The following is a 12,063-nucleotide window of genomic DNA, read 5'->3' on the forward strand; positions in this document are numbered from 1 at the left end:
CATCAGTGACCAAGCCTAACGTCATCAGTGACGGGATAAGGTGACACCGACCCTGCGTGCCTCCTGACATGATGTACTGAGGGGGACACACCATCACCTCGGTGGGACTCCTGCCTCATCAGTGCACAACATGAATCTAAACTTAAGGAAGCATCAGACAACCCAAACTGAGAGATATTCTACAAAATCCTGGCCTGTGCAATATTCAAACATGCATGCCACGAAAGGCAACGGAAGGCGGAGGAGCTGTTCCAAGGCTCGACAACTAAAAGCAATGTGCGGTCTTGAACCGAGTCCTATAAAACAGGGGTCCCCAACCCCCGGGGCCACGGACCAGTGGCGGTCCGTGGCCTGTTAGGAACCGGGCTGCACAGCAGGAGGTGAGCGGAGGGCGGGCAGGCTAACGAGTGAAGCTTCTTCATCTGTATTTACAGCCGCTCCCCATCACTTACATTATCGCCTGAGCTCCGCCTCCTGTCAGATCGGCAGCAGCCTGAGACTCGTAGGAGAGAGACCCTACTGTGAACTGCGCATGCGAGGGATCTAGGCTGCTCGCTCCTTATGAGAATCTTATCTAACGCCTGATGATCTGAGGTGGAGCCGAGGGGCTGCAAATACAGATTATCATTAGCAGAGGGGTTTGTCTGCACAGAGACCATAATAAATCAAGTGCTTGCAGACTCATATCAGTGAGTGGCAAGTGACAGTTAAGCTGCATCTTACAGAGTAGACTGGACATAAGCAACACACTTCGGGTGTCACTGTCTCCCACCACCCCCAAATGGGACCATCTAGTTGCAGGAAAACAAGCTCAGGGCTCCCACTGATTCTGCATTATGGTGCATTGTATAATTATTTCATTATATATTACAATGTAATAATAATAGAAGTAAAGTGCACAGTAAATGAAACGTGGTTGAATCATCCCAAAACCATCCCCCCGCACCCCAGATCCATGGAAAACTTGTCTTCACGAAACCAGTCCCTGGTACCAAAAAGGTTGGGGACCGCTGCTATAAAAGACAAAACGGGAACAACCAGCAATAGCAGCACATGGACTGCAGGTTAGATCATAAAAGTACCGAAACGATGACTAACTCCTGTCATCACGGTTATCTGCAACTGCAGTTATATGTAAGAGACAGCCCTTAGTCTCAGGAAATACACACCAAGGTACTCAAGTATTTAGGGGTAAAGGGGAGGTAACACACACACCTTACTCTCAAATGAGTCATGAAAATACACAGACACAGAGAGAATGGCAAAGCCAATGTGGGAAAATGTAAACAACTGGTGGATCCAGACAAGTGAGTATACAGGGCTTCTTAGCACTATGCTTTTAACTCTTCTGTAACTTTAAAGTTGTTTCGAAATAAAAATTTTAATGCCAGGAAAAAAAAAACGGGAGGGGGAGAGGAAAGGAGAAGACAGATCAATACCCACAACGTGCCGTGGCACGCAGGAATATGAAGAAGTCATGGAAACGTGGGAGACGGAAATGAAGAACCTGGAGGAGTCAGACGGTTTACCCATCCCTGCCCCAAGTCCTTCGCCCGGCCTTGGCAATGATGTCTGCATCCAGCCAGTCCTCTCTGAAAAAGCCTCCTCCAGAAAGCCTGTCTTGGTCCTGAGATGAGAGAGGTCGCTCTCTGAGCCCCTAAAACTGGCCTTCTTTTACCGCAGCGCTTAACACACTCTTAAAATTGTTCCCCCACGTGTTTATCTCCCCCGTTGGATTCCAAATTCCTTGATAAAAAATGAGGATGAGGAGGAGGATGGCAGGAACAGCAGCTACTTGCCCTGTACTTACTAAATGTCAGGCATGACACTAAACAGCTCTTAACACATATCTCATTTAAACCTCAAAAAATTTCAAAGGGGATTTATTAATTTTTTATCACAGAAACTGAGGCTGAGAGGGGTCACAACCCAGAGAAGGAGAAGTGGCAGAGCTCAGATGTGAACTCAAGTCTGATTTAAAATTATGTCCTTAACCACTCTCGCCTGAGTCTTTAGTTAGCTGTGGCTTGCACATAGGAAGCAAACAAAAGGTGAGAGGGATTTTTCTAAGCATTTCACTTCCATGTGTGTTCGCAGAGCACACCCAACCAGAGAGCAAGGGACAAGGGGGGCAAAAGGTGGCAGGAGAAAGCCAGCCCTCAAAAAATTACTGGCAGGACTTCCCTGGTGGCGCAGTGGTTTAGAGTCCGCCTGCCGATGCAGGGGACACGGGTTCATGCCCCAGTCCGGGAAGATCCCACATGCCGCGGAGCGGCTGGGCCCGTGAGCCATGGCCGCTGAGCCTGCGCGTCCGGAGCCTGTGCTCCGCAACGGGAGAGGCCACAACAGTGAGAGGCCCGCGTACCAGGAAAAAAAAAAAAAAAAAAATTACTGGCAGATAGTCCACTGCACTGGTAGGTGACCAAGAGTTGATGTATGAAATTCAGATGGAAAAAATAACATATATTGGATGTAAAAATATATTCTAATTTTAAAAATTTTAGTAAAATTAAACAAACACATAATCACTGTCATTTCACCCTAATGACATGTGCAGACAGGGGAACACAGGCTCAGAGAAGTAACTGGCCCAGAACAAACAGTTCAATATAGCAGTGCAGATACTCAACAAATATTAAATAAATGAATGGAGTGAAAGAAACCTCAGTATAAATTTCTGAATTCCTATGGACTCAATCCAGTATTCAGCTCTGCTAAAATTACTAAAAGTAGAATCATGGCTTTGTCCAAAGTTCCCCATGGTTTTGTACCTGGTACTGATCAAGTCCCCTGGCCCACTCAAGTCAGTAGACGAGGGAAGGCAAGAGGAAGCAGCAATTTCCACACCAGCTGACAAAGCTTTTGTTACTGTTGCTTGCTTCTTTACACAAATCAAAGAATTTGACTTTTATACTCCAATGCAAATAACTGTCAGGACTATAATTTTCCCCAACAAAATAAACAGATTACAATGGCCGGTAGCCGTAAGTCAGACTACCCTAATACTTTCCTTAAAAAAAATTTCAATTCAAAGCTTCTGAAATATTTTTTCTTTAGGGCACAGTAAACCTTACAATGTAAGTAAACCCTATAACGTAAGTTAGCTGCATGACCTTGAACAAGCTATGCATCTCCCTCACCTCCATTTCTTTAGCTGTAGAATGAGAACCACCGAACGACTTCCCAAGGCCCCAGGATTAAAGGAGGTATCGTGTGGAAAAGAACCTGCAGCAGTGCCAGGCACAACTTAGGCACAAAACAGAAACAGGCCATAATGGTTTGCAAGCGCTGCCTACAGAGTATGCCTCTTAAAATGTCAGAAATATGAAAGGTTAGTATCAGTACGTGAATTTCAAAAGCAATGCAAAGCTTGTTGATGGATCAAGACTAACACTGATTTGGGAGAAGCTACCTGTGTGGAGGAAGAGGGTGACCTGGCTATGTGGAGCGCCATCTAGTGGAAGAAGGATAGAGCACAAGTGGCATAAGTAACTGAGTAGAGCGGGGGAGAATAAGGGAAAATGGTGAGGATGAAAACCGTCCCTTCTCCCTCCTCCTCTCCGTTACAATTTCTCCATGGGAGCTTGAACCAACAGTGACCCCACGTGTAAGATTCATATCAAACACAGAGATCAGAAAGGGTGCTCTCACACACTCCCGCTCTTTATCATACCAAGGAAGAACATCAATAATATGCCAGGAACACCTTTTAAAGTCCTTAAAATAGCAGCAGGGGCTGATTGGTGAAAAACTATGGAAATGTAAAACATTATGGAAATTTAAAGCTCACCAATTCAGAGTAAGATACCTTGTGCTTGTGGAGAGAGGTTGCTGAGTGCCCAGACATGTTTTAAGATGTGCAGTCATAAATCTGTTTATGGAAGCCTCATTTGTTAATGGAAGCTTCAGGTGCTGCGTCTTGAATAGCATAATAAAATCAGTCAGAACTGCTGCTAATTTTGTACATGATATTAATGAAAGAGGCTTCCTAAAGAACGAGTTTCCCCTTCAGTATCTCCAGGATTGGAAAACTAAAATCATTCTGAGACATAAATTAACCTGAGGAATGAAATTGGGTGATTTATGTATTAAGTTCTTATTATACACTTTACTCTGCAAAGTGCCGCCAGCATGCACACACCTGTCTCAGGCAATTCTGTGAAATGAGCAGGTAATGTCTGCCTAGCACTCACTGCATGTCAGACACTGTACTTACCTCACGCCTAACACAATCACCCACAAAGCAGGTATAAGGTCTCCAACTTTACAAATGAGAAGCGGAGGCTCCGAGAAGTTATGTAACTGGCGCAGGGTTACAGACTAGAAAGCTGTCGCCTCCCATAATCCCGCGGCCCTTTTAGAAGCTCTTCCCTGTGAAGTAACGCCGCTCCCCATGGAAACGCATCCACCAGACTTTCCGCGCTGCCCATGGTCACACAGCTCGCACCCCACGCGGTCACACCACTGTCTGCCCCTCTGTGCAGCCGGCTCTGCTCACGGATGACCAGTCCAATGCCGGACAGTGCATTTTAAGAGCTGCATGACAGAGATCTTCCCAGGGGGGTCAACATGAAAACCCAGCCACTACGAAAGCTCCCACCTCTGCCTGGAGCTTGCAGGTAAGCTATGCGGTTCAGCGCCCTGGAGGTGGGCAGATACAGATCTGAACCCTGGCTTACCACTTGTTAGCTGTGTGACCTTAGGCAAATTATTTAACCTTCCTGCCCTCAGTTTTCTTACCTATAAAATAAGGTAAAATGATTTACTCTTTTAAGACAGCTGTTAGAAGAATTAAATGAAATAATGTACATAAAGCATCTAACCCAGAAAAGGTTCTTGATTAACAGTAACTATGATTATTAACAACTGCAATCAAGTATATTCAAACACCACCCTCCTTCAGAAGGCCAAAACCATTATCTGCGGGAATATGTTCTTGTATGTTCTAGCACTTTTTTTTCCTTTTATGAGCCTATTTTTAGAAGATGGAGAATTTTTAAACATACCATAAACTGACTATAAATCCCTGATATACCAATTGTGTCTGTGACAGAGTATTAAATACCAATACAAGGAGCCCTGTGTCTCTGAGAGGTTCCTTCAAGAGACAGAGCTTCATCAAGAGATACTGATTAATTCTCAACACAGAAAGTTTTCTATTTTCTCCTTGACTACTGAAATACACATGGTTAAAAATCCTTACCTTGAATGCTTACTGAACACTGAAAAGTACTGCCGGAGAACACAGGAAAAAAAGGAGCTTGCCTTTTTTGGTAAACCACATTTTCAGGAACCTCTTTTAAAAATTCATCATCACAAATGGAAATTCCTAACTGGCTTCTACTACAATGAAACTCTTACCTAAAAACAAACAACAATGTTGGGTTCCACCCCTTTGCCTCTTAAAGTATCCTATCAAAACACTGCAGACTTGATTTAAAAGTTCAGCCTGACTACTTAAAGCTGCATACCTAGACTGGGCAAGTTACTTTACCCTTTTGAGCCTCAGATGCCTCACTGGAAAAAATAAAGGAGGCGGGCAGGGGATAAAACCACCTACCCTGCAAGATCTTGTGGGGATGAGAGACACTGCATAGGAAGCACCTGGCACAGAGGCCCTCAATTTGGCAGCTTTTATTAGAATCATTATTCCAATGCTAAGGAACACTCTACTTCTATTTTTTGATGAAACATAAAAACCATTCCATCTCCACTCAGGGGGAAGGATGACAACAAGCAAAGGGTCTTGTGAGATCCAAGTTGCTGCTGGCATTCCATCTGTGACCCCAATTGCTCCTTGGGCTTTGGGTGTCTATCTGGCATCTGAGATTGAAGATTAACTCCTTCAGGTAAGAAGGTTTCTTCGGCAAGTGATGAGGGCCTCCAAACTTCTGGTTTAATCCTGTCATAAGAAATCTCATTAGGAGTTTAGGGAAGGAGAGCTAATTGTATTACAGTGCACTGGCTAACAAGTTCCTCAAGGAAGAATAAAAGTAAATAAGCATCTGATTCAAAGCAGATCTGATAACATCTTCTCATTACCTCCTGAGAAGGACCCCTACTGTTCCACCACGAGTACAGAGCCCTGGGATGTTCTGCTTGTTTAACACTGCATTTCACTTAGAACTTCCTTTCATTTCTGTCTGCAGAGCTGTTGGTGACTTCCTCCTACCCCCAACTCAGGGGCTCTAAAGTGGTAAAGAGCCAAGCCTTTAATGACTGCCAAACTCCAAATATACTTTCCAACTCTTCTACCATTATGAGAATTAAAACACTGAAACGAAGACTGGAGTTTGCCAGGGAGACGTACCAAGAATTATATGAGGTGCTGAAGACGCAAAGGCATGTTAAGACCAAGCCCTGCCTCCCAAGCACCCCACTCTCTCCCAGGGAAGACAAAGAGTTCCAATCAGTACAGTGTGACGACTATCACCTCATCAGAGACTTAGGCAGTGGCTGCTTCGGGACCAGAAAATAGGCGCTCTGACCCATTTGGGGGGGAGGAGATACCTACAGCAGAAATTGGAAGGATAAAGTATAACGACGGATGCTACATAACCCATCTTTTAATTCCGGCACAAGCTAGGGAGAAAAGAACAAACTGCGCCTAAGAGGCCAGAGTCTGAATCCCCCTTCTGTCATTACTAACGGTACCATCAGAGCTTGACCCTTTATATGTCCAAGGGTCAGTGTGAAGAACAGTGTAAAGAACAATGGGCTTGGAGAAGGACAAAGCCTGAACCTCCACCTGGACATTTTGTAAGTGTGTCACTCGGGGTGACTCAACTTTATTGTTGGAGTCTTGGTTTCTACAAGTGAAATATTAGGCTAATAGCCTCTACATTTCTGGGCTGTTCCCAGTATTGAGATTATAGACCTAACCGGGCACAGAGACGCACCTCGAAAATGTTCCTAGACTGAGAGTCAAATCTAAACTGCCTGTCACTAAATGTTTCAAAAGAAGAGCTGAAGGCTAATAAGACCTTCCTTAGGAAAGGAGAGGGCATCTATAAACTTAAAACTCACTCTCCGTCTAATGCAGGGAGGGCAGACGCTCCTCAAGAGCAGAGACTGCTGTCCCCTCTCCACCTTCAGGACCAGCACAAATGCCCCGTGAGGCAGGTTCTCAATAAACCCCTACTAACGTCCAGACACCAAAACACGGTAACTGACAATCACTGGATCCCTTTGAATCATAACACACTATAAAAAATTCAGAAATGGCTTATCTAAAAGTGTGAGCCATGCATCCATTTTCTTACAAAAAACAAAACCTGATAACCCTAAGGAAAACTATTAAAAACTTAAATAACCACATCCTTCTCTGGATAAAGCAGAGAATCACACACTATGGCATGAAGGCACCACAGCTAAATATAACTCTGTAATTTTCATTCTCATTCTTCTCTCTTATTTTAAATGCCTGACAACACGCCAGCGATCAAAAAAATTGACAAAAAGGATCCCCCAAAATGAAACTCTTAAGTCATTGAGTTTTGTTGAACAAAGAGATGCATTTAAGGCAAAATAATGATCCTTCCTTTATATATGTTGACCCCTCACACATATCCTGAGTAATGCTAAGAGTCCTATTATTAGAGAAATTTGTGTAATATGAAAAACACTTATTTATCTCGACATGAATAGACCACCATAATCTGGAATCCTTTGCTCCACTTCCTCTTGTAACCAACCACTAAATATAACTTGGCAGTGAACCAGCCACCAATCCATATATTACATCAGGTAATTAAAAATACAGGGTTATGCAATCTTATTTAATGGTTACTTGGCTTGGATTGAAAAACATCCAAAGCAATACCAGAGAACTGGATTAAATTATAAGCGTAAGACATTTCTGAAGATGTTTTTTAGTAAGAGTCAGCACATCCCCTACTAGCAAATATAATATAAAACATGCAATGCTACTTTCCTCTCCAATTAACCTCCTTGGCAAGAAACTGCAATGTCAACTCACTCTATAGGCAGTGGTGTTTGGGGGGAGGCGGAGGGGCGATTTTAAAAAGTCTATTTAAAAAAAAAAAGTCTATTTTATTTGATTCGGTTTAACATCAAGCAAACATTACCCGTTACTATTGGCAAAGAAACAAAAGCATTCGATATTTGAGGGGTGGGGGGAAGGAAAATCAGTTATCCTGAGAAAACAGAAATAAAAGTCAGGATCTAATGTCCACTACGAAACACAAGCCTGGAAAGTGTAAAAGCCGACCTACGTTAGCAGAGAAGCATACATCTTGATGTGATCCCAGCTCAAGTTCTTACTTACGGATTATTAGGAAAAAAAAGTAATTCAGCTAGGAAGTTGAACATGGTTACAAATGCTGAATTTTTTTTAAAAATGACCACACCTCATTTATCAACTGTTTCATTATCATAGTGTGTTGATTACTGAAGTCATATATTGGTCTCCAGAGAGCTTTAATTTAAAAATGCCCCTTGACCTGAGCACTAATATCCTGTTGGATAAATCTACCGTGAATGTTTGTTTCTTCAAAGACCACCACTAGACAAGCACCGACAAAAACTTTTTAACAAAATCAACAGGAAGTCGACAGGAGTCGGCAGGAAACAAGCATATTAGTTACATCGATTTCTGCAGGTAAATTAGCATGTGTGAAGTGTTTCAGAGCCATCTTTTGGGGAAGGCGTAAGTAGGGAGAACAAGGGCCTTATGAGACCAAACACCTGAGTTCAGATTAACCTATCTCAGTTACCTACGAGCTCCCACAGCTGAGGTCCTCAGCTCCCTCCCCTGAAAAATGGAGACCTCAAAGGCTGCCTCACCAGCGTGCAAGTGTGAGAACACAAGTAGACAGCATGTGCCTGAAAGAGCCTCAGAAACTTTAGAACACTATGCAAACAAAGCTACTGTTAGCATTTGGAGATGTTAACCATCGTGTCTATCTATTACGTGTCGCTCCGTAATAAAACAGAGGTGTGCACTGCTGACTCATCACCACTGCACAAGTTAGTGCCCGAATTTGGAATCCAGTATCGAGATTCAGAATAACATCTGAAAAACCAGGTGCCTCCTCTAGATGCAAACAGTCAAAACTACAAGTAAAAAAGAATAAAAATGCTCTCAACAGCCACTCACAAGATGATTATCAGATTTAAAATCAGTTTCCTAATAGCCAATTCAGATTTAAGACACTATGTTTTAGAAATGCACTTGGAGTTCTGAAGTTACGGAACAGAGCGTAATTAATATTTTAAATGATAGGGTTCTGCATTCCAGATACCAGCCTGTGATTTAAGGGGAAAAAACATTTTAGTCTGAAATAATCTAAATTAACAGTAGTAAGAGCACCTGAGCAGTATCTTTCTTCCTCCACATATCTGTTCGATGTGAGAAGCGTACTTCTTAACAAGAACTACATTTTTGATGGAAAAGTAAGGTAATCTGGTTTAAGATCTTAAAAAAAACCACTAATGGCAACACGGTCCAAGATCTGTTTCAAATAACTGGAGGCAATTACCACATGTAAAAACACAGAAACCAAAAGAATTCTGAATGTGTTAGAATGGATGTACTGCAGCAACCTGGCACAGAAAAATAATTCTGACTTTTAAAATAAAATAACTTACTACACTTTTGCTGAACTGCTTCCTTAATTGAGTACAACGTAACTTTGATTCAGCTTCTTTATTAAGAAAAGTGCACTCATTCTACAATCCAGAATATTTCTAACGCCAGTGATCTCACACAATGTACAAAGAAATATCTTTCAAAGAGATGACAGCCCAGCAGGCAACAAAAGATATATGTAAATCACAAAGAGCGAGGAGTACAAATCTAACTGTAGGGCTGTTCGGAAGAGCATGGCGATAAAACTTAAAATTCTCTTACTTTAATGCATGCCCATTACTTCTTCACAAGCCCATGTTATTTAAGAAATAAAAATAAGCCTACAACTAAAATAAAATGGGGAAGCTCTGTGAACCAATCTCCGTTCAACAAATTAAATATCAAGCTGAAATTCTTGGAGACAGTGAGTCTCCCCACCACCACCCGGAGTCAACAACACGCACACCCTCCTCGGAAGAACTGGGTGCAACGCGCAAATACCGGAGGTCGCTGTTTTTAAATATAGATATCTATACACAAGCAGAATATGTCTGCCTCATCTTTCACTTCCAACAATAAAAGAGCCAGGGCCAGCATTAAGACCAGCAGACCCGCCTGAGGCAGAAAGCACAGACTATCAAGGCACAGTGAGTGATTCAGGCGAAAGGTAACAGATCCGACCAGATAATGTTTCTGCCATCACCCAGAGAAACAGCAGACCAGCGGCTCCCAAACCCAGCTTTCTCTGAGACACGTATTCCACATCCAGGAGGAATAAAGGGCTGCTCCCGGGAAGGCAGGCTTAATTTACCATCCATCCCAGAAGATTACTCAGGAAGCCTGATGAGGAACAAGCCTGGGAACACTGTCCTGGGCCCGCACGGCTCCAGACGCCCCTGTACCTCCTGAACTCTGTGGCCTGCATTCCCCAGGGCTGCTCACACCCTGAGCTGGCCGGAGTAGTGCTAAGATGGCACAGGCAGCAGAGACTCCGCGGCTGGCGTTCCGAATCCCCAGCCAGCCCCCAAGGAGGGCGGCCCAGCCAGAGGCTCCCAAAGAGAGGACAGGCAAGCCAAGAAGCGGGCTCCAGTGTGGGCCTCTTCTCCCCTAACGGCCCTCGAGGGCCAGCCTGCAAGGCTTGGCATGAGCTGCCCACCCCCAGGGAGGGCGGCTAGAGCCTGGACCCGGGATAAAGAGGGGATGCGACAGGAGACGGGTCTCTGCCACTGGGACCGCTGACCCTGCTCCTCCAGAGTGCTTGGGGTCTGACCCCAAACCTCCTCCAAAGGTCCTCAAACTTCACCAACAATCCAAGCACCTGCTCCCTTCACCTCTTCTGCATTCGATCCCCTCAAATCCTTCCATTTCCCTCCAGCTTGCTCCAGTTCCTTCCCTCCAGACAAGCCAAACGCACTAGTTCCCCGAGTCCCCCGCCCCACTCTCCCCCTCCAATGAGATCATTCAACCCCGCCCCGACGAAGCCCCCAGATGTTCGCCGTCCCCCACCCAGAAGTTTCCCTTGGGTACCCTCGAGGCCCCAAAGGTTTCCTTCAAGTCCTAGCCAAACGCCTCAGCCTCCTTCCTTCCCGAGTCTCCCCAACGCGCACACACACCTCGGCGCTCCCCAGGTGTCCGGTACGCTCCCAGGTCTCTACCCGAACGCCCCCAGGCTGCGACGTGGGTCCCCTCCAGTCGCCCCGAGGGCGACGGCCAGCCAGCCCCACGCTCCCGCCTTGCCCCCCCGGTCCCGACCCTCCGGTCCCTGGCCCCCTGGCCCACCGCTCCCGGGTCTCCAACGGCCGCGGGCGCCAGTAACGCCCCTACCTTGGTTCACCAGCCGCAGGGCGTGCGTGAAGGAGGGGTCCAGGGAGTCCTTCTCCGCCATCAGCTCCGGCAGGTACTTCTCCTCCATGCTCGCCGGCCGCCCGGGCCCGGGACGAGGACTCGAGGCGGGCGGGCAGCGCCGGCCACGCAACCCCCGACCCCGCCCGCGCCCTAGCGGCGCGGAACCCGGGCCGGACGCCGCGGCCGAGGCGCGGCGGAGCCAAGCCGGGCGGTCGGCCTGGCGGCGGCGGCGGCGCCGGCGGCGACGGCGGCGCCGCGAGGCGGGAAGCGGCCGCGCAGCCCCGGTCCCCAGGGGGTGGCCGCCGACTGCCCCGCGCTGGCGGCCACTGCCTCCCGGACGCGGCCCCCGCGCTCCCGCCACGGGACGGCGTGGTCAGGCGGGCCCTCCTGCCCGGCCGGCGGCACACTCTGCGAGCCTGAGGCAGTCCCAGGCGAACCCAGCCAGCTGGCGCCAGCGCCGAGCTCAGCCACCACCCGCACGCCGCACGCCGCCCCGCGTTCTCCGAGCGGCCCCGCCGAGCGCCCGGCCCCGCCCTCCGCGCCCCGCCCGCCGCGCCTGCGCGCTGCGCCCGCGCCCCGCCGCCCGCCGCGGCGCGCCGCCAGCGGGGGCCGCTACCGGCTGCGCGGAC

General features: G+C 46.8%; 1 protein-coding gene across 2 annotated transcripts in view; it reads right to left on the reverse strand.

Moving 5' to 3' along the window:
* The window catches only part of KHDRBS3 (KH RNA binding domain containing, signal transduction associated 3), a 163,164-nt gene extending 151,563 nt beyond the window's left edge, over positions 1-11,601 (reverse strand). For both annotated transcript variants that reach the window (XR_014291555.1, XM_082600758.1), the window contains exon 1: positions 11,414-11,601. Coding sequence is in view for 1 of the 2 variants with exons in the window: in XM_082600758.1 (XP_082456884.1) it covers positions 11,414-11,501 (88 nt within the window). In the remaining variant the exon portion in view is untranslated. The remainder of the gene's footprint in view (positions 1-11,413) is intronic.
* Between the last annotated feature and the right edge of the window lie 462 nt (positions 11,602-12,063).

This window comes from Mesoplodon mirus (genome assembly GCF_964341445.2).
Source record: "Mesoplodon mirus genome assembly, chromosome: 16".
In the NCBI taxonomy this organism is placed as follows: Eukaryota; Metazoa; Chordata; class Mammalia; order Artiodactyla; family Ziphiidae; genus Mesoplodon; species Mesoplodon mirus.